Raw genomic sequence first — 25,249 nt, 5'->3', positions numbered from 1 at the left:
AATGCATTTTTCCTTATAGATTGTAAGCTTGTGAGCACGGCCCTCTTACCTTTATGTCTGTCTTTTATTACCCAGTTTTATTATATTAATGTTGCTTCCAATTGTAAAGCACAAAGGAATATGCTGCATTATATAAAAACTGTTAGATCTGTTGATTTATTTATTAATATAGGTCAGTGATCTCCCTACACAACAGATTATACCAAAGCCTTTCAATATGTTTGAAAAGGCACCCTAATTGCAACATTATTGGGGTTGCATTGCAACAGAAAAATAGTATAATTTAGCAATAAACAAAAATATATAAACCCTTAAATGATATTTTTCAAATTTCAAGTTTAATTCTTTATTTTTTCTGTACAAAACAAAGAGGGGGAAAAATGGAACAAATGTGTTTACATATAAACTATGTATAAAACTGCTACACTCTAATAAAATATAGTTGAATGGACAGTGCATATAATTCTTGCAGTTACAATAAAGACTCCATTATCATATTAGCCGTTGATTAAATAATTTGTTGGTTGAGATGAGTTAAATTGCAGGCTCAAATGATGGGCTACAAAGCTGTCTTCCTATGTGAAGAAGAGACCTGCATGTCTACAGTATTAGCCAATTACCTTGTCAGCGGATTTCCGATATATATTTCATTGTCTCTTCTTGGAAGATTACAGAAAAGTTTGAGAAATATATCTAACAACATTCTCCTAAAGAGCAGAAAGCAAGAGGTCCTCTTGTATCCACCCAACTAAGAAAGTATCTTATAAAGAATTTTCATATACTGTATCTACAAAAAGGATACGTGAACTATGTACTGTCAAATATTGTTCTCTGTGATCCCTAAATACCAGTCTTATAAACTAATAACAGTGCATTTATCAGACAGGGCTGTTTACAATTAAGCCCACATGACGAGAGCAGGTGTGTTATTGTCACCAAACTACGGGAGGAGCATCGGACACTTTATCTGGAAACAGTCGGCATGGGGGTCACAGTAGATATCTGATCAAGAGCGTCACAGTCATCAATGAAGAAAACCAAGTCCTGCAGTATAAGAGACAAAATAATCAAGTAGTAAGCATATATTACATTTTTCGCAATCATGCATGTTCAGTAAAAGTTACGGGGGGATTATAATAGATTCTGAATTTTCGGTGACTTTCAAGATGCTGAAAATCACTGCATGATTGCAGATAGTTTGGTGTCTGCATGTGCCCAGAACTGGCGATTTGCAGCAGCTGGTTGTGAAACCACACATTGCTGGTTTTCCGGGATGTTTCCAGCAAGTTTTTGGTTAAAAAATAAACAATTGAAAAAAAAGGTATACAGTCTCCTCTCACTTACACTTATGCCAAGCCTGGTATTGGGGAAAAAAAAATCAGGGGGGCAAAGAGTGTCCATTACCATTTCTAGGCATTATGGAACTACTGCAGGGGGGGATACGTGATGTGGTGTTCCCCCACCATAGTGCCAGCCAGCACCAAGGCAGCCAGCACATGGCTTGTATTACTACGGTGAAGATGGAGCCCGTAAAAAAATACACACATACTCTCCCTCCAAGGATGTGGGGAATAGCGCTAGTACAGTGGTCGCCAACCCATTGCTGGTGAGCTACCGGTAGCTCGAGGTCTTAATTTTGGTAGCTCGCCTTACGGCGGCTGACCGCATCGCAAGCACTTTGGCTTGACTAGGAGCCCATGCAGACATGCAGCTGTGAGCTCTCCCTTAGCTGGAGGGCATGGCCTGACTGGTAGCCTCTGTAGGCATGCCGCTGTGAGCTCTCCCTTAGCAGCATTCCTGAGCACACTTTATACAAGCCCTCCACTTACCAACTGGACAGGAACCCGCTCTGCTGGCGATATACTGCCTGCTGGTATGCAGGCGCGGTTCTGCGATTTCTCTGCGAGCCCTCCATAGCCATGGCCATGTCACACTGCTAAAGCCACGGGCTAAATTTCAGGACCGGAAGTGTCCCTTTCTCCACCGGACACCACGGACGTCTCCTGCAATGGCTCTCTGGTCGCGATTGCCCTGTGAAGCTACTTCCACTTCTTCAGGGGCTGTAATTTGCGACCTTTGGTCTCCAGAGACTCCATCATGAAGCCCACAGCCGGACACCGCATTAACCACTCAGTGCCCTGACAGTTGGATCGGGGTCACTCCACTGGACTTGATACACCTGGCTGGGGGTGAGTGACTTGAGGCTGTGGTTCATCTTCTGATCAAGGAGTGGCATTATTATATTATATCTCCTTTTAAAGTGCTTTTACATGGTTATTAGCCAGATTTTAGTTTTCAAAAATAAAATGTAGCTCTTCAAGATGTCTCATTTTTCTCAAGTAGCTCCCACCCCAATTAAGGTTGGAGACTACTGCTTTAGTAATATCAGCACAGGGGAGGTGTCACATTTTGGGTACCCCAATTCCCTATGGTTACCAGCTGTGTGCTGACAAGTCTAGGGCTGATTAATACTAGTGCCAGGTAACCCTATGCCATATGCCCTCCCGGCTATAGTGTTGCCAGCAATGGCTGGTAATGCCCAGTGCTGGTAATAAGAATCCAGAGGGCCCTCCTGCTCTCTGGCACCCTCCCTCCCCAGATTTAAAAAAAAACTACCAACCTAGGCAGAAGCGCTAGTGCTGGTGGCAATTTTGGAAAGGAGACCTTATGTTGTTATTTGCTATTTATTTTATTTTTTTACATTACTTTTAAGGTGCATCTTTGACTACTTTATAACTTGTTGCATATTACATCTGGCGACATATCTTTAACATTAAATAAAGAATTGGGACAATGACTTTGGTGGCTTTCTGGGGTCTCTGGGTATATTCGCAATTTATCACATATGGCAAATGAAAACTTGAACATCATTGGAGTTGTGCTATTGTAGTTTTGCGACATCAGAGGCTATTACATTCCCCAGTAAACGTAAAAAACAAACAAACGTGCTGTCAAAGACTGAGTGGCAGAGAAGACTACATTATCTAGCATCTGTAACGGGTGCAGGGTGTGCAGTGCGCCCCACATCGTGCTACCTGCACCCATATTCTTAAATACTTACCACTCTGGAGTCCCATGTTGGCAGCACCATCACTGGACAAATCACTGGAAATATGATGCCACGGGCATTTTCCCGGTGATTTGCACTATGCAGTAGAAGCAAAATTGCTGGGTAAATGCCCGCAGTGCCGTTTTCCCGGAGAGCTGTGCATGTGCATTAGAATCTGGCACAACGCTAGAGTCTACTCACTTGAGCCACCGTCTAGAGAGGAGGGGGCCTGAACAGAGACTGCACATGAGACCCTCCTTCTCTTAATACACCCCTGTAGTCTAGGTTCTATATGGTCACTATACATTTATCCTACACAAAAGTTAAATGCAGCCTTTACACTACCTACATCTATGTCTGAGTAGCATTGAGGCTTATAGCCAAGTGTCCAAGGTTATAGTGACATGAACAATTCTGTTTCCTGCTGGGTGTCTTTACACTGCATGCTCTAATCCATACCACATGGGGCCAGATTCAATTAGCGGCATACTTGCCAACTCTCCCTCATTGTCAGGGAGACTCCCTGAAATAGTAGCAATCTCCCTCATTTCATCCTTACCCCCATTATGAAGCTGTTATATTAAAAAACAGAGATATATACATTCAAATGGGATCATTAGTGTCATTTCCTTGCATCGGTTATTATAAGGCACAATGATCCCTATGAATTTCTGAAAAGTGTTAGTGTGTTTTCATCAACAAACAGATCTTACTAACTGCTTTTGGGCTTATTTACATGTGGATGTAAGTCAGGTTTAGGACACGCCTCTCAGATGTATCAGTACACGCTGTAACACGCGCCCATAGGTGCTGCTTTCACAATCTCCCTGAAATGCTTTTTCAAAAGTAGGCAAGTATGATTAGCGGCGAGATCGGCTATAAGCGCAATGTTTTTGCCTCATTCGCCTGTTTTGAGGTTTTCGCCTACTTACACAATGTGCGCTCCCGCTTTCACCCAATTCAATTGTAAAAAACTGGTGAAAACGCATATGTGCGAATGCAGTGAATAGCGAACAGGACAGGTTCTTTTGGGGAAATCAGTCTGTACCCCCTAAAAAGCCTAACTTACCTGGGGAATCAATATGGAAGTGCATTAAAAGCCCTAATAAAAGTAATTAGGGATCTTATATTAAGTCAAAGGGCTGTTATATGTATATGTGCATAAGTGTGGAAAAATTATATAAATCAATGTCTTTTGTGAAAAACAATTGCTGTAGTTAAATTGGGGGTACATGTAAATGGGTGCTAGTATATTTATGTGTCTCTAAAACGTATTAGAAAAATCTTTTAAAAATACACCTGTTGCAACCCTAAAAACACCTGACCCATCCATACAGCACCCCAAAATACCCGACCCAATACTCACAACCCTGTAACACGAGAAAATGGCTTCTGTAAGCCATGTTGTGTGCAGTGCTTTTATGAATGTGTCAGGCATTAGATAACGGTCAGACATTAGGTGGTGGTCGGGCATTGCATTAGATGGTACAGGAATGTGGGAATTAGACACACCATAAATCCTCAAGGTGTTGTCTTTAGGTATATAGGCATGCATAGCTTTCTTATCAGTATTTAACAAATAGTGTAGTTGGAAACAGATTTATACCCAAATTTGCTAGTGGTGTCTGCAGCCTGATGTCAGCTGGTATAAAAGTTCAGGACAAAGGAGATTCCTTAGTAGACTTTGCCTTTCTCTCGATACGCGAGATTCCAGCTCCAAGGTGTTGGCTCCTGGAAATGAACCATTTATGTCCTAAGTAGATGAGCTGATGAGCAGGTTAAGTGTTTATAATCTTCTTGTCTTTTACTTTGTAATAAATGTGTCTTTAACTGATATTTGTTTGTGTGGCTTGATTAACGTCTTTGTATCCAAGAATCTTATCTTGTTCCACCAAACCCATTTTCGAAGACTTTTTAAATTTTCACCCCAAAAATGACACGCCTTTTCTAAGGGGTATTAAGATAATTTTTCATTTTTTTCCCCTAATTAGTCATTGGGGGGATATCCCCAAAGGGTTCTGAACCAAGTCCCCACATTTGTGCCCAAAAATAGGGATTTTGCACCTCTTCTCTCCTGTCTTTGGGTGGAGAAACTTTTTCGCCTGTTTTTGCCTATGAAGTTTTTGCACATGCGAAAACGTCCTGGAATTGGGTAGGGCGATACTTTGTAAAGTGGCGAAAACATCGGTCGCCAATCATGACTTTTAGCCTCTAATTGAATACGGGCCATGGTCTGTAAAAATACTTCCACACACTGGCGGTTCTAGGGGCGGGCAAGCAGGGCTATTGCCTGGGGCGCTGCGGCCTTAGGATGTGGTCGCAGTCACCCTGCCAGCGCTTGCCCGCTCTTGTCCACTGCTGTATGATGTGCAGGAAACAACTGCACATCACGGTGCCACCACAGTTTATTACTAAGGGGTCTAGTTACTAAGCAGTGTTATGAGACAGAGTGAAAAGTGATAAGGTGGCAGCCAATCAGCTCCCAACTGTCATTTTTCAAACACAGCCTGTGAGATGACAGTTGGGAGCTGATTGGCTGGCACCTTATCACAGACTTATCACTTTTCACTCTGTCTCATAACACTGCTTAGTAACTAGACCCCTAAGACAGTAATAAACTGCTACGGCGCCATGATGTACATTTGTTACCCCCTACTGTCTCCCAGAATGCAGGGCGTGACCGCATGACGTCATCACACATGGCATTCTGGGAGCGGTTGTAGTAAGAAGAGGATGGAGTCGGAGCAGCAGAAGGAGGAGGGGACCCATCTGCCTTCCCAAGGTAAGTTTAAGGCAAACGGCACCCCCCCCGTGCAGTGCGCGGGCCGAGTGTGTCCCTGCAATTCGTATTTTTATTTTGATCATAGTATTTATTTTTTTGCCCGCCCATAGCCACACCCCCTAAACAGGCCACACCCCCTCAGCTCAGGGCGGCCGGGGAAAATTTCGCTCTGAGCTCCGGAACATTTACAACCTGCCCCACTTCCACAGTAGCCTTAATATTCCAGCCTGTCAAAGTCGCTTTACCAAACAGCCTGAAAAAACTTTACTAACTTCAAGTCTATCTTTCCAAATAAATTAGAATAACGTACTCTCTTGCAGACTGAATTCATGATGTTATATAAACTTCGCACTTTCTTCTTTAATGCCGTCACTCTTGGCAGTCTTCCACAATGTGGGGCTGAGACAAACGCGCGTAACCGGTTCATGACGCAGGAATTCTGAAAGAGAGCAATCCATGACTAACCGGAGCAATGTTGTCACTTTCATCTATTCATAAGTATTTAGTATTTTTTTTTTTTATTAGAATATAAATAACATTGTCAAAATGAAAAATCATACTAAGTACACCGGCCAAATAAAGGAGCAAGATTCTTAAACTTAACTGGAAAAAAAAAGATTGCAAACATTTTATCCATTCAGCGCTGAGATTAGGCCGATCGCCACCATTTAGCGCTGCGCTGGTTTCACCAGGAATAACTTTTTAATGTTATATTGAGTTTTCTTATGGGATATATTGTACTTTCTTTCGGAACCATAATTAAGTCAATATTTTTTGCATTTATAGACATTATGTAGGGGGATAAAACTGCCCTATATGTAATATTTATACAATTAGTTCAACCCACGTAATATATTCATGACATTATTCTGCATCTTGTAATGACTATAGAGATACCAATTATGGGCTCATTTAGAATAGACAGCAAAGCGGTATGAATGGAAAGAAGTAAAATTACGCCTCAAAGAGGATCCCGATTTGGCCGGAGAATAGACACGTCCATCATCTCCAACTTGAACAGAACCGACTACTGTTTTCCCACACACACTTACATCAGTAGTCAACACTAGTGCTATAATCTGGGCAGACTGCCACTAGTGCAAAGTTATACAGGGCAGAGGACACTCAGTGTAACAGCATCAACAAACCCCAACCCCCCTCCCCACCCTCTCTCTCCCGGGCAAGCCAGACAGTACCAAACATCACTGGGGCTTCTTCCGGTACCATGGGAAGTGGGTGCTAGGGTAAGGGGTTAAATTGATAAAACTAATGAAGTACCATTGTGGAACTAAAAGTCCCAGCAAGCACAGGCAGTCAAGCCATGCACATATTCAAAATATATATATATATTTTTTTAAAAACACACCTACACTCCTCATTATACTGCTAGATGCAATGGGAATCTTCTTTCCTGGAGTAGTCCAATGGAAAGTTCAAGTAAGTTGCCCTAATAATAGACACAACTGACTCCTGATGGAGCTCTGACTGCAATGAATGGATTCATACAAGCTAGAGAGAGGTCAATATGCGAACAGCGCGGTTTTCCCACGCTGGCCGCTTCCCTGGAAACTATAATAGGAAACTATAATAAAGTAGTAAATAATATTTCCCTATGTAGCAGTGATTTTCATATCGGTCTTGCTGCCTCAGTAACAGTGCCAGTTTTGTATATACACCAAATAATCCGTGGGGGAAAGGGTCCCCCGACTAGGAGCACAACCACTGGTGCAAAGCAGCTTGGTAACGTGATAGATCAGGACACAGCTTATTTAGATTATAACAAGGCATTAAGGGCCTGATTGAATGCAGTTGTAGCTGCTGGTCCAGGGCCGCCATCAGGGGGGACTGTCGGGCCAGTAGTCCCGGGCCCGGAGAGAGAGGGGGCCCGGATGTCGCGGCCAACGTCGTATTTAAAATGATGCCGGCGCAGTTTCTTCACCCTGCCTGCCGATGCAATCCACAACGTTGACATCCAGGCCCGGTTTCCTGCATGCCTGACTGGCTGCCAGTGACAGGTAAGCATACTGACCCTTCCCTGCACTCGTTTTATAGACCAGCCAGCCTTTCCAGCCCTGTGTCCCCCCTAGTCCAGCCACCCTTCCCTGCCATGTGCCCCCCCTTTTCCAGCCGGCCTTCCCAGCCCTGTGCCTTCCCTAGTCCAGTCAGCCTACCCAGCCCTGTACCCCCCCTAGTCCAACCAGCCTACCCAGCCCTGTACCCCCCCTAGTCCAGCCAATCTTTCCAGCCCTGCCCCCCCCCTAGTCCAGCCAGCCTTCCCAGCCCTGTGCCCCCCCCCGCCTAGTCCAGCCAGCCTTCCCAGCTCTGTGGGGGGGGGGGGGGCCTGCCTATTTTGTCAGTACCGGGCCCCATCATTTCTTATGGCAGCCCTGGCTGGTGCCTATGTTTGCAACGATAATCTGCAAATGCTAGTTTCAGCCTTCCCCTTGTATACCAGCATGCATCTGAAAGTACTATCACTAAAATGCCCACTTTCAGTGCCTCTCCCACAAAGCTTCCATAACTTGCCCACACAATGGATTGTGGGTTTTCAAAATATATTGCGCATGTGCAGTAGCAAATAATCGCTGAACTATGTGAATATCGGCACTATGCGCAGTTTGTGTGCAGCTCAATACCAGGCCTTAAATATCCAACAATGAATTCTTAAGCTGCAAATCCCTGGATTTGACTTAATTGTGGAATGGAAGTTTTGTTTAATGCATTCATTGGTGATATTGCATTTTATTTTGAGAAAACAGAGGAATGGAGAAAAGTGAGAAATCTTAAATTTAAGTGATCAAAATGTGAAATAGAATATGTGAGACGCAATAATCCATAAGCAGACTACAGAATGCACGAAGGAAATTTTCAGAGAAGGTGAAGGTCAGCAAGCAGTGTATCCAGGCACTGTGAGTAGTGGTAGGAAAAGGTTGGATACCAGTGGCGTCACAAGGGGGGTGCAGACCGCAGCCGGGTGTCACCCACCGAGGGGTGACACCAAAGTGCCGAATCAGTGAGGGAGCCAGCACTGCACAGCACTGCACACAGGCTGGTCCACAGGGGCAGTCCACATCTCCGGACCCCCGGGAGTGACTAAAACAGGGGCTCGGGCAGTGAGACCACACCCCCTACATACAATGCCACTCCCCCTTTTTACCAGCACTACTGTACTCTCCGGGGCCTGCACCGAGTGTCACCAGGATGAGTGACGCCACTGTTGGATACACAGGGGTTGATGTGTCAAGCAGTGAAAAGAGTGGAGTAGTGGACCAGTGGAGAAGTTTCCCATAGCAACCAATCAGCTTTGAGATAGCATTTCTCAAGTTCATTCTATAAATTGATTGGTAGAAGCTGATTGGTTGCTATGGGCAACCCCATTGTCACTTATGGGTCAGTGGTAGGCCTCACCCGAAGCCTTGTGTACAGCTTTGGAGGTCCGATCGCCAAAAATACATCTTTACAATTCAGAGAAGAGCTACTAAAACTGTGCACAGGCTGCATAACAAAACTTATCAAAAAAGACCTCTGAAGCTGAACATGTGCGACTTAGCAAAAAGAAGGGACAGATGGTGTGTGGAAACACTCAAATATATCCAAAATATTAAAAGAGCTCATGAAGGTAGTATTGATGGAATCATTTAAAAAAATAGAAACGGCTCATGTAGGTCTAACCGGACCCAGAAGACACACTGATAATAAAAGATAAATTGTTTATTATAACATACAAGTGTAGATAATAAATGGTAGATATTGGAGATAGATTGAAAGGTCAATGACCACAATAAATTACTGCAGAAATTTGTACATCCTTCCTTCTGAAGAAATTCTCAATAGAGAAAGAAACGCGTTAAGGGTGTCCCTGCTACTAACCTGCATTCCTGCCTTGCTGAAGCACCTGTGTAATTCTAGCAGAGCCGTCTTTCCGATCCAGCCGTTAGAGCTCCATCCCTTCTGCTGGAGTCGCAGACAACGCTATGCTCCGGAGTTGATATACTCCTGTGAGTGCCTCCGTAGAGCCTTAGCCTTTCCATCATGGCCTAGGATCCTCCGGTGAACAGTCGCAGCTACATATCAGCTAGCGCCTATTGAACCAGCGCTGACACGGGACATATTACCTCCACACCGTACATTGACGGCATCACTGCTTTACTTTCCATGGCACAGATCCAGTGCACAGCAGCAAGTGTCTAAGAACACTAGGTGAGAGACATATCCACATCATATCCCCCAGCCTTAATCCTAGGTGGGCTAGAGGAGGATTTATATGCATTAATACTCACCCTTCTTTTTACCTCAGCGAGGAACACATTTTTGGTAACATTGGCTCTATTATCTGTTACATTTTCGCATTCACAGCCAATGATTGGATACAAAATTTGTGTCAATATGGATTTCCAATAACGGAACTATCATTTTATGCCAGTAATAGGCCATTTATTCATCTATTCCTGAAGAGGATTTTATTCTATATTATAGAGGTGTATTTATTAACAGCACTTTAGTACAATACATGTGATTGGAGTACACAGCTGGTGCTCTAATCTTCAATAATACATGTGAGGTTTTTTCCTTTTTATTATGTACAAATTTCTGCAGTAATTTATTGTGGTCATTGACCTTTCAATCTATCTCCAATATCTACCATTTATTATCTACACTTGTATGTTATAATAAACAATTTATCTTTTATTATCAGTGTGTCTTCTGGGTCCGGTTAGACCTACATGCGCCGTTTCTATTTTTTCTACTGTTTATTCCTTGGAATAGGGAACTGGAGGACCCTTGGGACGGCTGCTGGTCGTGATAAATTGCAGGGAGGTGGGCGCTACAAACCCTTCCATTGATGGAATCATGGTGGCACAGCACTGGGTTACGGGATTGATTCCAACAAGGGCCCACTGTATATGGATTTATTATGTTCAACCTGTATTTGCATGAGTTTCCTCCCACACTGTAAAATCATTCTGGTAACTTATGCGGCTATTGTCAAAAATGGATGTATGTGTGTGATCCTAGAGTTTCACATCCCTTGCGTTGGGTGACTCAATTTAAATACCACCTCTCTACAATCCTTCAAACGGACTTTTAAGACCCACTACTTCATCAAAGCCTTCAAGCTCCCATCTTAACTTGCTGCCACATGTTCCTTCCTTCCCGTCTACCCCATCCGTGTCACACCTGTTCATCTGCCCCTCTACTTTAGAATGTACGAGCAGGGCTCTCTACCCTCTTGTGCTTCTCCTTACTTTACTTTAATCTACTTCTTACTCCCTACTAGGGCACCTAACACTTGGTTGCTTTGCTCTGTTGCTTATCTGGGTGCTATTGTTGCTAATGTAGCAATGTATATTATCCTTATCTTGTATTGTACTGTAAGTCACTCAGTGGCAAGCGCAGGATTTTGAAAGGGGGGTTTCCAATACTTGGTTACAAAACCAATGGCAAAAAATCTAACCACATACAGGCAGCACTCCTCCTCCTCCTCCTCCTCCTCCTCCTCAATAATCCAAGCTTGTTAATCCATTACTGTGCAACCTTTCAGATGCCTTGACAAAATATGTAATAAATGCATCTGAAACGTGGCACAGAAATGGATTAATAAACTTGGATTACTGAGTACCCGAGGAGAGCGCTGCCTGTATCTGATTGTATGAGACTGAGCTATGCTTAGATCTTATTATATGCATTCAGGATATGCCCACCACGGGCCTAGTGTCCAACAACCCCGGTGGTCTAGGGAGGATTAAATAAGTGAAAGTGGGCGAAGCTGCCTACCATGGCGCTGGGAGAGGCTGCAGTGGGGAGATTCGTTTAGGTCTTTTCCTTTCCACCACTGCAGCACTCTCCGGTCCTCAGCTTCTTGATCCTCAGCTTCTTGCTGTAGGTCCATCCTGGCCAGCAGTGCCTCCTATTCTTGGCCAGCTCTTCCTTCTTCTTCTTTTCTTCTGGAAGTCTTCTTTCCTCCCTTTCTGCTCCTCTCCCTTTGCAACAGCACACCTTTCCTCACTGCAGCCCACACCTCTCCTTGTGCTCACCTCTCCCCTCCCCACAGCACTCACCTCTCCTCACACCTCCCCTCACCACAGCACTCACCTCTCCTCACACCTCCCCTCCCCTCCCCACAGCACTCACCTCTCCCCTCCCCACAGCACTCACCTCTCCCCTCACCACAGCACTCACCTCTCCTCACACCTCCCCTCCCCACAGCACTCACTTCTCACACCTCCCCTCACCACAGCATTCACCTCTCTATTATTATTATTATTATTATCATCATTAATAAAAGAGCATGTAGTAATGGGTTAGGATGAGAGCTGATAGGCCTTGATGAAGTAGTGGGTCTTGAGAGCCTGTTTGAAGATTTGTAGAGAGGTGGAGAGTCTAATAGGGAGGGGGATATTGTCTCTTAATTGTAAAGAGCCAATTGATGCACAGTGCTGGATTGTGAGGGAACAACATGCATTAAAACTAGGGGTGTGCACCGGCCACTTTTCGTGTTTTGTGTTTTGGTTTTGGATCTGGATCTTTCTTCGTGTTTTGGATCTGGATTGGTTTTGCCAAAACCACCCTTCCGTGTTTTGGGTTCTGGGTTTTGTGTTTTGGATCTGTATTTTTTTGAAAAAAAGCATAAAAACAGCTAAAATCACAGAATTTGTAGGTTTTTCTGCTCCTATGCTATTATTAACCTCAATAACCTTAATTTCCACTCATTTCCAGTCTATTCTGAACACCTCACACCTCACAATAGTGTTTTTATGTCCAAAAGGTTGCACCGAGGTAGCTGGATGACTATGCTAAGCGACACGAGTGGGTGGCACAAACACGTGACCCATCTAGGCGTGAAACTGCAGTGGCAGACAGGATGGCAGTTTGAAAAACTAGGCCCCAAACTGTACATAATGCAAAGAAAAAAAAGAGGTGCAAGATGGAATTGTCCTTGGGCCCTCCCACCCACCCTTATGTTGTATAAACAGGACATGCACACTTTAACAAACCAATCATTTCAGCGCCAGGGTCTGCCACACAACTGTGGCTGAAATGATTGGTTCGTTTGGGCCCCCACAAAACAAGCTGGCAATTAATCTGTCCCTGCACAAACTGGCTCTACGGAGGCAAGATGTCATCCTCATCCTCCTCATCCACCGATTCCTCACCCTCTTCAGTGTGTACATCCTCATCCTCACAGAGTATTAATTCGTCCCTGCTGGAACCACAGGTCCCTCTGTATGTTCAGGAGGCTGGTCTCCCTGGAAGAGTTGATAATTCATTTTATGAACATCATCTTCTCCACATTTTGTGGAAGCAACCTCCTACGCCTTTCGCTGACAAGGTTCCCGGCTGCACTAAACACTCTTTCGGAGTACACACTGGAGGGGGGGCAACTCAGGTAAAATAGAGCCAGTTTGTACAGGGACCTCCAAATTGCTTCTTTTTCCTGCCAGTACAGGTACGGACTGTCTGACATGCCTACTTGGATGCTGTCACCGATGTAATCCTTTAACAGACAGACGCACGCTTGTCGCTGCTGCTTTGAGGATGCAAGTGCGGCTACATCGCACACAAGTCACAAACACATTAAAAAAATAGTTTTTTATTTTTTGGAGCACTTTGAGGGTTACACCACCCTTTAACAGACAGACGCACGCTTGTCGCTGCTGCTTTGAGGATGCAAGTGCGGCTACAGCCCACACAATTCACAAAGACAGAAAAAAAAAGAACAATATTTTAATTGTTTGTGTAGCACACTTTGAGGGTGTCACCACCCTTTAACAGACAGACGCACGCTTGTCGCTGCTGCTTTGAGGATGCAGGTGGAATCTAGACGGGATTTGGAACCGAGGACACACTACCTCCATCAATTGTCTAAATCCCACTGCACTAATGGCGGATACCGGACGCACGTCTAACACCAACATAGCAGTCAAGGCCTCAGTTATACGTTTTGCTTCAGGATGACTGCTGTCGTACTTCATCCTCATCACTAGGGACTGTTGGAGGGTCAATTGTTTAGTAAAAGTAGTGATGTTCCTACTTCCTCTCTGGGATGATGAACAACTCCCAGCAGCAGCAACAGCACTAGGAGGAAGTGGTTCTTGATCTTTCCCTATTTTATTTTTATCGGAGAAAGTTTGGTCCTCCATTTATGTTATATTGATATATACGTGCGGCTAAAGCGCACACAAACACAGAAAATATTTTTTTATTTTTGCTGGAGAGTAGTGCACTTTGTGGGTTACACCACCCTTTAAGAAATGAGCCAGCCGTCTCTTTACTTATGGGACACAGGCGCACGCTTGGCGCTGCTCCTTTGTTGATGCACGTGCAGCCACAGTGCACACAAGTCACAAACACAGAAAATATATATTTTTTTGTTTTGGAGTGTACTTTGGGGGTTACAGAACCCTTTAACGGTCAAGCCAGCCGGCCCTTTACTTATGACACAGGCGCACGCTTGGCACTACTTTGTTGATGCACGTGCGGCTACTGCGCACACAATTCACAAACACAGAAAATAATTTTTTTTTGGTTTGGACTGGAGTGTACTTTCGGGGGTTACAGCACCCTTTAACGGTCAAGCCAGCCGGCCCTTTACTTATGACACAGGCGCACGCTTGGCACTACTTTGTTGATGCACGTGCGGCTACTGCGCACACAATTCACAAACACAGAAAATAATTTTTTTTTGGTTTGGACTGGAGTGTACTTTCGGGGGTTACAGCACCCTTTAATGGTCAAGCCAGCCGGCCCTTTACTTATGACACAGGCGCACGCTTGGCACTACTTTGTTGATGCACGTGCGGCTACTGCGCACACAATTCACAAACACAGAAAATAATTTTTTTTTTGGTTTGGACTGGAGTGTACTTTCGGGGGTTACAGCACCCTTAACGGTCAAGCCAGCCGGCCCTTTACTTATGACACAGGTGCACGCTTGGCACTACTTTGTTGATGCACGTGCGGCTACTGCGCACACAATTCACAAACACAGAAAATAATTTTTTTTTGGTTTGGACTGGAGTGTACTTTGGGGGTTACAGCACCCTTAACGGTCAAGCCAGCCGGCCCTTTACTTATGACACAGGCGCACGCTTGGCACTACTTTGTTGATGCACGTGCGGCTACTGCGCACACAATTCACAAACACAGAAAATATATTATTTTTTTAGCACTTGGGGGGAGCACCCCTGATGGACAGAGCACCCCCTGGACAACACTACAGCACTCCTTTAGGACTGGGACACTGCACAGGACTTTGGAGTGGACACAGCCCCTATGGAGAACTGACTGCACAACACAGTCCAGCCAGCCCCTATGGACTTTGAAGTAGTGGACACAGCCCCTATTAACAACAGCAGCACAGCACAACACAGCCAGCCCCTATGGACTTTGAAGTAGTGGACAACAGCAGCACTACACTACACTACACTACACAGCCCTAACTCCCACCCTCCCTCTTCACTGTCCACAGCCGAGTGAGAAAATGGCGCCGACGCGGGTACCTTATATAGGATCCAAAACCCGCGAGACTCGGAAGGCGGGATGATGACGTTTTGCCTCGATTTCAGATCCGAGTCAGGCGGGAAAAGTCGAGCCTGACTCGGATCGGACTCGGATCGGGGGGGCTCGGGGGGGTTCGGATTTCAGAAATCCGAACCCGCTCACCCCTAATTAAAACCAAGTATTGATGTGCAATGTAGCAACCAGATGGGTGTGGACATGAATTAAGGTTCAAGAGGGCCAACTTTATGCAACAGATCTAACAATCTAGTGGGAGTTGGGGTACAATTGTGGGGCAACAAAGAAACTCTCAATCAATGTTCCTGCACTACAATTTTTTTTCTTTCTTACCAAGCAAACTTACTTTATATCCCGAATATTTGCTCAGTCAGCCAACGACCATCACCTCTTACCCATCTTAGCTCACTTCTTTTCCTCTCCCTTTCTTTCCTAACTGCTCGTGTTTTGCCACATACTTCAAAGAAAAAAAACTGACAACATACAACAAGAAATCTCCTCTTGCACGATTCAGCACCCACCCCATCTTCTCCTCAGAATTTCTTGGCTTCCTTACCCTACTTTTGTCTACACCAAGCTCACCTCTCTAACTTGTCTCACTTCCGTAGTGCTTTTCCTTCTGCACTCAGCTCTTCTATCTTCAAGAAACTACTGTACCTCTAGACCAAAGTCCCTCCATCTGCTGTCTCATTCCTCTCCTTCCCTTGTTCCCAAACTTCTAAATTGGTTTGTGTACAACAATCTATCCCACTTACTATCCACTCACTCCCTCCTTAAATCTCTAAAATTAATCTTCTAACCTCTACACTCCACCAAGACTGCACTTAGTGAAGTGGCCAATGATCTACGCAAGGCTAAGTTGACGAGTCAGTTCTACTTCTCACTAGTCATTTTCCCTGCCCTCTCTGACACTTTTGACAAATACCACCCTCTTCTACGGGACACCCCTTACTGCCCTACACTACACAGCACTGTTATTTCCTTAGTCATATCCCATCTTTCAAAACAACTCTACAGTGTATGGTTAGGATCTCTCAATACTCTTTTGTTGGCCCTCTCCTTTTCTCTCTTTATACTTCTTCACTTGATAAATGAAAATACTGCTGTGGCCTCCACTACCATCTCTCTACATATGGAAACTATATCTAAGTCTCCGCCACTGACCTCGCTCCTTCTCTTTTGTTCAATGTGTCCAACTGATCTTCCTTCATCTTAACTTCAATGTCAAAATAATAACTAAAGCTCAACATACCTGCTGCCTTGGTTGTATCCTCAACACTGCCCATAGTTTGTCTCCACCCATACGGTCCATATGGCTTTTATGTTGCCTCATTGTAAGAAACTGTTTCACTCAGGATGTTACCAAAACTATTTTCTTATTATCTCCCACCTTAACTAGTAAAAACCTCCTGACCTTCCCTTTACACTTCTTTCCCTATTATATTCCATTACGCATGCTACAGTGAAAATGATCTTCCTCTTTCTATATTCTACATTTGCTGCACCACTCTGCAAATCCCTATACTGGCTCCTATTACTTTCAGAATTTTATTCAAGTTACTCATCCTCAACTTCAAAGCATTAAACAAGTCCTCGTCCTCAAAAATCTCTGACTTGGTAATGAAATGCTCTCTCTCATGTCCTGTTAGGTCTTGGTCTGACTCATACCTCGCCTCCTTTTTGGGTAGCAAATATCGCTCGTGTCCCAAGACTACTCCTGTGCTTCTCCCTACTTATAGAACCCCCTTCTCCTCCTGGCCAGATACTTTCACTGCCTTCAATCATTTTAGTTATATCTCAAAACTGAAGTCTTACTATACCCAATTCTGCCACACCTGATGACTACTGGTGTCTATTCTCTATAGGAGTACCACTACCACCAATTGCCTCTTCTATTAGATTATAATATTTCATAATCCCTCTTTAGCAACTCTCTCACATCTGCTTATGTATACTTGGTATTTTATATAATTTGTTATCCTGACTGTACAGCGCTGATGAGTTTCAGGGTGCTTTACAGATAAGTGATAATGATGATGAGAAGGAAGAACAAGTGTTGGAAAGAAAAGTTGGAGTTAGAAACAACAGATGATTTATTCCCATAGACAGGTGTATGTTCTGAGAGGGTAAAAAAGGAGGTATTTGTAGATCACTTCCTTCCTTAGTACATCTGGCCTGAGGGCTGATATGTAAGAAAGACTGGTGTTAATAAGGGGAAGGTGAAGGTAATGATTTTCAGTTGGATATGAATTATATGAGGAGCCAATGTAGGGATTTACAAAGTGAAGAAGCAGAGGTGTGGGGATGACAGAGGAAGATCACTGTTACAGCAGCAGTTAAGATGGAGGAGAGATGGGTGAGGTTAATCAATACAATTAGGGATATTTATAGTTTTTTGAATAAGATGCACATTCTGATGTTTTGAAGCTTGTTGCAGGAGTATTTGGAGATAAATGTTAAGGGTGAGGTGGCATTTTCAGTGATGCCACCTAGACAGTGGGCTTTGAAGATTAAAGAAAGTGTGAAGTCATGGACAGTGAGGGAGAATTAGGGGGTGACTGAGCGCAAAAAGGGAAAGAGTTGAGTTTTGGACATGATCAGCATTAGGTAGAAGGCACATCACCGTAGAGATAATGGGGACACAATTGGCCACATTAAATAGGGAGGAGGTGGATACGTCAGGGGAGAAAAGGTAATTTGTGTCTTTCCTCGGTATAGAGCTGACATATACCAGGCTACAGTCTGCAGCCATTTTTAATACATTTTCGGTACTTGTGTACTTTACGGACTTCTTGCACTGATAACCCAAGTGTCCTACACTCATTATTATTATCAATCATGGCAATGTCTAAATCCCCTTCATGGAGAGCACCCTGACGTCATCAGCCAGTGTCCAGCATCATTCCCAGTGTCCAGAGTCATTCCTTACGATCCAAGTGGGTATAGAGGGGGAATATCACCTTGTGATGAGCGTAGAGAGCCACAAGCATGGCGAGCGCAGCGAGCCCGCAAGGGGACAACTTTCTTCTTTAGGTGGGGACAACTTTTGGTACTTGTGTATGTTAAGTACACAAGTACCATTTAAAACATTCATTGGGTTCTCTATGCAATGAGTCTGTTAAGTACACAAATACCGCATTTTCACTACATTTAAAGTGTTAAAGGGTCCTTCTGCTGTTATGCACTAAGTGAACTATATGCTTAAAAAAAAAACTTTGTAAAAGTTTTAATTTATTAAAAACAAGTTTTTAAACATTATGCAAATTAATTTTAACAAACTTTGAGTCCAACACAACCCAAACATCAGCTGTTAAATAAATACTGCATTTGTCTACAGCCATGAAAATAATATTTGGATATTTTTTAATCAACATTGCTAACAATGACTGGTAATAAATAATGTATTGCATGTAGTACTGTATTTCATATTTTCCATCATTACTCAACATGTTTGCAATGCTCTGTTTTCATTCATCGAGGGGAGATGTATCAGACCTTGGAGAGAGAAATTACAGGGTAGATGTAATAAGCCTTGGAGAGAGACAGTACCAACCAATCAGCTCCTAACAGCCGTTTTAAAAACAGCCTGTAAGTGACAGTTAGGAACTGATTGGTTGGTACTTTATCTCTCTCCACTTTATCTCTCCCCAAGGCTTAGTACATGTCCCCCTATGTACCAATCAATCAGACTGTGCTTGAAAAATGACAGGAGCATATTGGGGTGTACTCACCAAGATTTGATACATCTCCCCATAGTAATTAAATCTCCTTAACATTAAATCAAAGTCACACAGGTTGCTTCAAGAAAAAGTAGAAATAAATATAGCAGCCTATACTGCAAAATTGGTCAAGTTACAAAATATGTCAATTATATATGATCCCAATAAGGATATAATATGTATAAACTCCACTAAATAATATCTATTAAAACTGTAACATCTGATATCATTACTTTTAATTGCATATTTTTTTTTATGTCAACACTTCAGTGCTCATTGGGGAGACCTGTGTATTTTAAAGAATAATGAGTAACCTATTGTAATTTTTTTATTACGCATATTAGAAAACATGCAGAAGAAAACAGAATGCAGGTGCACACTCTAAGTCTAAGCACTAAGAACCCTGATATTCAAAGCAATTATAATAATCTCTACAATTAACATGGAGTATAAATCAGGGTCATGTTTTTCTAAAAATACCTGCACACCTACCAGGTCACGGTAAACCTCATCAGGTGGGTCCCTAACATCCCTAATACTGACACATTATATACATTTTGCTCACCTTGTTCCAGGTGCAAATTTAGACTCTTTATTGCTTTGCTTCTAACTCTGAACCAGCCGCAGAAAACCTAGTAAGGAGTGCCCAATTCACATAAAATCACAATACTTACATGTACGTCCAGGTAAAGCGTGGGAAGGGAGTCCATGCACGGTCCCTGTTTTAAAAATCAAAATATTTAAGATGTTATAAGGTGGTTGCGATGTTCCTATCTGCCTCATATCTTCTAGTTACTTACAGCTGGCACAATCCTCTGCAATGCATGAAAAGACTCTGTGATTTCCTTGCTCAAAGATACCACTCTTGAATAGCACGTCAGGGGAGCAGAGCATGTGAGAAGGAAGAAAATATTAAGTGCCAAGAAAGCCAGCAACAGCTTCATTACTGCTTGCAGTTTGTCAGCAAAGAGCTGCTAATGGTTCTTTCTGTGGTTTGTAAATCAATGGTCACATAACCGGGCAGTCAACACCAATTTATACAAACGACTGAAACGAGGGGGGGAAAAGCTCTAGGCTCTAAGCCAAGGGTTGACGAATGTTTATATTTCCAGCAACGTCAGAAACAAGAGTTTCACAGCCTTTAAAAAAAAAAGCATAAAATAAAAAGGTAGAGAGAGGATGAATAACAAAAACACAGATGGGAAAATTATTTCTGCTGAGAGAAAAGAAACAAACCATTTATTTAAAATTGTAGTTCCTGTGCTTTATTGAGCTTGTCAATTGCATGAAGTGTTTTCAAATTCAGTAAAAAAAAATATTTCATATGAAAAATATTGTTTGTGAGTTTATAATATCCAAATAGGAACTTCCCCATGTTCATTTCCATATTGTATCATTAAACCACTCAGTTGCGTCTCTAGCTTTTGATGCACCCGGTGTAGGTAGGAGTGTGATGTTTTTAGTAGTGCGCGTGCCGGGAAAAGGGGCATGGCCTCCTGTCAAGGGGCGTGGTCTCATGGCTGGGGCCACACACCAGAACCCCTGTTTTAGTCTCTTCGGAGGGTCCCGGAGGTGCGGGCTGCCCCCTGGGACCAGTGTACTTGTAGTGCCGGCTCCATCCCTGTGACAGGAGCTGAGTAATTCTACGAGGGAGAGTCTGCACTTTGGTGTCACCCCTCGGAGGGTGACACCCAGGTTTGGCCCGCACCCACCTTGTGACGCCACTGAAGCCACTACATTTGGGTCACAATAGGTGGTATGTAGTCATTATATTGACATTTTGATAAAGCTGTGGGTACAACACAGCGAAATGCATCAGGAAATTGGTTGCTTTCTTCTACTACCCATCCACCAAAGGAGTGCCAATTTACGCTATACCAGCGTGCTTACTCAGCCACACCAATGGACTGCCGAACCTCTGCCCAGGGGACCAAACTCTTGCGGAAGCCTACAAGCACTGCTAATTAGGACCTCTCAATTAAACTGGACACTGGATTTGGTAATTATTAGGGGTGAGCGGGTTCGGATTTCTGAAATCCGAACCCCCCCAAGCCCCCCCGATCCGAGGCAGATCCGAGTCAGGCTCGACTTTCCCCTTATGACTCGTATCTGAAATCGAGGCAAAACGTCATCATCCCGCCTTCCGAGTCTCGCGGGTTTTGGATCCTATATAAGGTACCCGCGTCGGCGCCATTTTCTCACTCGGCTGTGGACAGTGAAGAGGGAGGGTGGGAGTTAGGGCTGGCTGGGCTGTGTAGTGTAGTGTAGTGTAGTGCAGAGTAGTGTTGTGCTGTGCTGTGCTGCGCTGTGCTGCTGTTGTCCACTACTTCAAAGTCCATAGGGGCTGGCTGTGTTGTGCTGTGCTGCTGTTGTTAATAGGGGCTGTGTCCACTACTTCAAAGTCCATAGAGGCTGGCTGGACTGTGTTGTGCAGTCAGTTCTCCATGGGGGCTGTGTCCACTCCAAAGTCCTGTGCAGTGTCCCAGTCCTAAAGGGGTGGTGTAGTGTTGTCCAGGGGGTGCTCTGTCCATCAGGGGTGCTCCCCCCAAGTGCTAAAAAAATAATATATTTTCTGTGTTAGTGAATTGTGTGCGCAGTAGCCGCACGTGCATCAACAAAGTAGTGCCAAGCGTGCGCCTGTGTCATAAGTAAAGGGCCGGCTGGCTTGACCGTTAAGGGTGCTGTAACCCCCAAAGTACACTCCAGTCCAAACCAAAAAACAAATTATTTTCTGTGTTTGTGAATTGTGTGCGCAGTAGCCGCACGTGCATCAACAAAGTAGTGCCAAGCGTGCGCCTGTGTCATAAGTAAAGGGCCGGCTGGCTTGACTATTAAAGGGTGCTGTAACCCCCAAAGTACACTCCAGACCAAACCAAAAAAAAAAATATTTTCTGTGTTTGTGAATTGTGTGCGCAGTAGCCGCACGTGCATCAACAAAGTAGTGCCAAGCGTGCGCCTGTGTCATAAGTAAATGGCCGGCTGGCTTGACCGTTAAAGGGTGCTGTAACCCCCAAAGTACACTCCAGTCCAAACCAAAAAAAAAAAAATTTTCTGTGTTTGTGAATTGTGTGCGCAATAGCCGCACGTACATCAACAAAGTAGTGCCAAGCGTGCGCCTGTGTCATAAGTAAAGGGCCGGCTGGCTTGACCGTTAAAGGGTGCTGTAACCCCCAAAGTACACTCCAGTCCAAACCAAAAAAAAATTATTTTCTGTGTTTGTGAATTGTGTGCGCAGTAGCCGCACGTGCATCAACAAAGTAGTGCCAAGCGTGTGCCTGTGTCATAAGTAAAGGGCCGGCTGGCTTGACCGTTAAAGGGTGCTGTAACTCCCAAAGTACACTCCAGTCCAAACCAAAAAAAAAATAATTTTCTGTGTTTGTGAATTGTGTGCGCAGTAGCCGCACGTGCATCAACAAAGTAGTGCCAAGCGTGCACCTGTGTCATAAGTAAAGGGCCGGCTGGCTTGACCGTTAAAGGGTGCTGTAATCCCCAAAGTACACTCCAAACCAAAAAAATATATATTTTCTGTGTTTGTGAATTGCGTGCGCAGTAGCATCAACAAAGGAGCAGCGCCAAGCGTGCGCCTGTGTCCCATAAGTAAATAGCCGGCTGGCTCATTTCTTAAAGGCTGGTGTAACCCACAAAGTGCACTACTCTCCAGCAAAAATAAAAAAATATTTTCTGTGTTTAGCCGCACGTATATATCAAATCAATATAACATAAATGGAGGACCAAAATTTCTCCGATAAAAATAAAATAGAGAAAGGACAGGATGGCAGTTTGAAAAACTAGGCTCCAAACAATACATAATGCAAAGAAAAAAAAGAGGTGCAAGATGGAATTGTCCTTGGGCCCTCCCACCCACCCTTATGTTTTATAAACAGGACATGCACACTTTAACAAACAAATCATTTCAGCGCCAGGGTCTGCCACACGACTGTGGCTGAAATTATTGGTTCGTTTGGGCCCCCACAAAGCAAGCTGGCAATTAATCTGTCCCTGCACAAACTGGCTCTACGGAGGCAAGATGTCATCCTCATCCTCCTCATTCACCGATTCCTCAGCCTCTTCAGTGTTGTGTACATCCTCATCCTCACAGAGTATTAATTCGTCCCTGCTGGAATCCACCACCACAAGTCCCTCTGTACATTCTGGAGGCTGGTCTCCCTGGAAGAGTTGATAATTAATTGTTATGAACATCATCTTCTCCACATTTGTGGAAGCAACCTCCTACGCCTTTCGCTGACAAGGTTCCCGGCTGCACTAAACACTCTTTCGGAGTACACACTGGAGGGGGGGCAACTCAGGTAAAATAGAGCCAGTTTGTACAGGGGCCTCCAAATTGCCTCTTTTTCCTGCCAGTACAGGTATGGACTGTCTGACATGCCTACTTGGATGCTGTCACCGATGTAATCCTTTAACAGACAGACGCACGCTTGTCGCTGCTGCTTTGAGGATGTAGGTGTGGCTACAGCCCACATAATCCACAAAGACAGAAAAAAAAAGAAGTTTTTTTTATTTTTTGTGGAGCGCACTTTGAGGTTTACACCATCCTTTAACAGACAGACGCACGCTTGGCGCTGCTGCTTTGAGGATGCAGGTGCGGCTACTGCGCATACATTTCACACACAAACACAGAAAAAAGAAGATTATTTTATTTTGGTTGGAGCGCACTTTGGGGGTTACACCACCCTTTAACAGACTTATGGGACACAGGCGCACGCTTGGCGCTGCTCCTTTGTTGATGCACATGCAGCCACAGTGCACACAATTCACACACAGAAAATATTTTTTTATTTTGTTTGGAGTGCACTTTGGGGGTTACACCACCCTTTAACAGACGAGCCAGCCAGCCCTTTACTTATGACACAGGCGCATGCTTGGAGCTACTTTGTTGATGCACGTGCGGCTACTGCGCACACAATTCACAAACACAAAAAAATATATTTTTTCATTTTTTTTGGAGTGCATGTGGGGGGTTACACCACCCTTTAACAGTCAAGCCAGCTGGCCCTTTACTTATGACACAGGCACACGCTTGGCGCTTCTCCTTTGTTGATGCACTTGCAGCCACAGTGCACACAATTCACAAACACAGAAAATAATTTTTTATTTTGTTTGGAGTGCACGTTGGGGGTTACAGCACCCTTTAACGGTCAAGCCAGCCGGCCCTTTACTTATGACACAGGCGCACGCTTGGTGCTACTTTGTTGATGCACATGCGGCTACTGCGCACACAGGGCCTGATTCAGAGCTGGACGCTTTGACCAGAGCGCTCGCTCTGAATCAGGGCCCACCTCCATAATTATGGAGCATCCTCCTGGACGCTCATATAGCTGTGGGTCACCACCCACAGCATATACGAGCGTGCATGATGATGGTCGCGATGGTCTTGACCATCGCGTCCATCGCCACTGCGAGCCGAAGCCTGCGGTTGAGTTTCTCAACCGCAAGGCCCGAAGTGATTTTGGCTCTATCAGAGCCAAAATCACTCCCACTGACATCACTAGTGATGTCAGTGGGGCCGGCTTCTGACGGTAGGCGTTCCCCTGGGAATGCCCATGTCTGGGAGGCACGCCCCCGGCACGCCCACCAAAGGGGGCGTGCTGTCAATCAACATCGACAGCACGCCCCCTTTGATCAGACACAACGAGGGAAGGAAAGTCCTTCGCTCGTCGCGTCTCGCGCATGCGCATGACGGAGCTCCCTCCGTCGTACGCATGAGCAGTGCACACCATCGACCCACTTGCGAGCGGACAGCCGCTCGCGAGTGGGTCTGAATCAGGCCCACAATTCACAAACACAGAAAAAAAATATATATTTTTTTGCACTTGGGGGGAGCACCCCTGATGGACAGAGCACCCCCTGGACAACCCTACAGCACCCCTTTAGGACTGGGACACTGCACAGGACTTTGGAGTGGACACAGCCCCTATGGACAACTGACTGCACAACACAGCCCAGCCAGCCCCCATGGACTTTGGAGGACTGGACACAGCCCCTATGGACAACAGCAGCACAGCACAACACAGCCAGCCCCTATGGACTTTGGAGGAGTGGACACAGCCCCTATGGACAACAGCAGCACAACACAGCCAGCCCCTATGGACTTTGGAGGAGTGGACACAGCCCCTATGGACAACAGCAGCACAGCGCAGCACAGCACAACACTACACTACACTA

General features: G+C 44.6%; 1 protein-coding gene across 1 annotated transcript; it reads right to left on the bottom strand.

Moving 5' to 3' along the window:
• Window positions 1-316: 316 nt before the first annotated feature.
• CYTL1 (cytokine like 1) lies at window positions 317-20,097 on the bottom strand. The gene is made up of 4 exons (XM_088463572.1): window positions 19,867-20,097; window positions 19,741-19,785; window positions 6,142-6,270; window positions 317-1,044 (listed from the first exon to the last, which is right to left on the bottom strand). The coding sequence occupies exons 1-4, from the start codon at window positions 20,008-20,010 to the stop codon at window positions 964-966; spliced, it is 399 nt and encodes a 132-aa protein (XP_088319698.1). The 5' UTR covers window positions 20,011-20,097; the 3' UTR covers window positions 317-963.
• Window positions 20,098-25,249: the final 5,152 nt, after the last annotated feature.

The sequence above is a fragment of the Taudactylus pleione genome, unplaced genomic scaffold, assembly GCF_031769625.1.
Source record: "Taudactylus pleione unplaced genomic scaffold, aTauple2 ptg001408l, whole genome shotgun sequence".
In the NCBI taxonomy this organism is placed as follows: Eukaryota; Metazoa; Chordata; class Amphibia; order Anura; family Myobatrachidae; genus Taudactylus; species Taudactylus pleione.
Note: the sequence above shows the minus strand (reverse complement) of the source record. Positions and strands in the feature narration are given on the sequence as shown.

Bases quoted from the DNA above. Each gene is read 5' to 3' on its own strand.
- CYTL1 (XM_088463572.1), bottom strand. From the start codon at position 20,010: ATGAAGCTGTTGCTGGCTTTCTTGGCACTTAATATTTTCTTCCTTCTC. The intron at 19,786-19,866 runs GTAAGTAACTAG...TTTTTAAAACAG, and splicing joins TGCAGAGGATTGTGCCAGCT to GGACCGTGCATGGACTCCCT. The intron at 1,045-6,141 runs GTACGTTATTCT...CTTATACTGCAG, and splicing joins TGAATTCAGTCTGCAAGAGA to GACTTGGTTTTCTTCATTGA.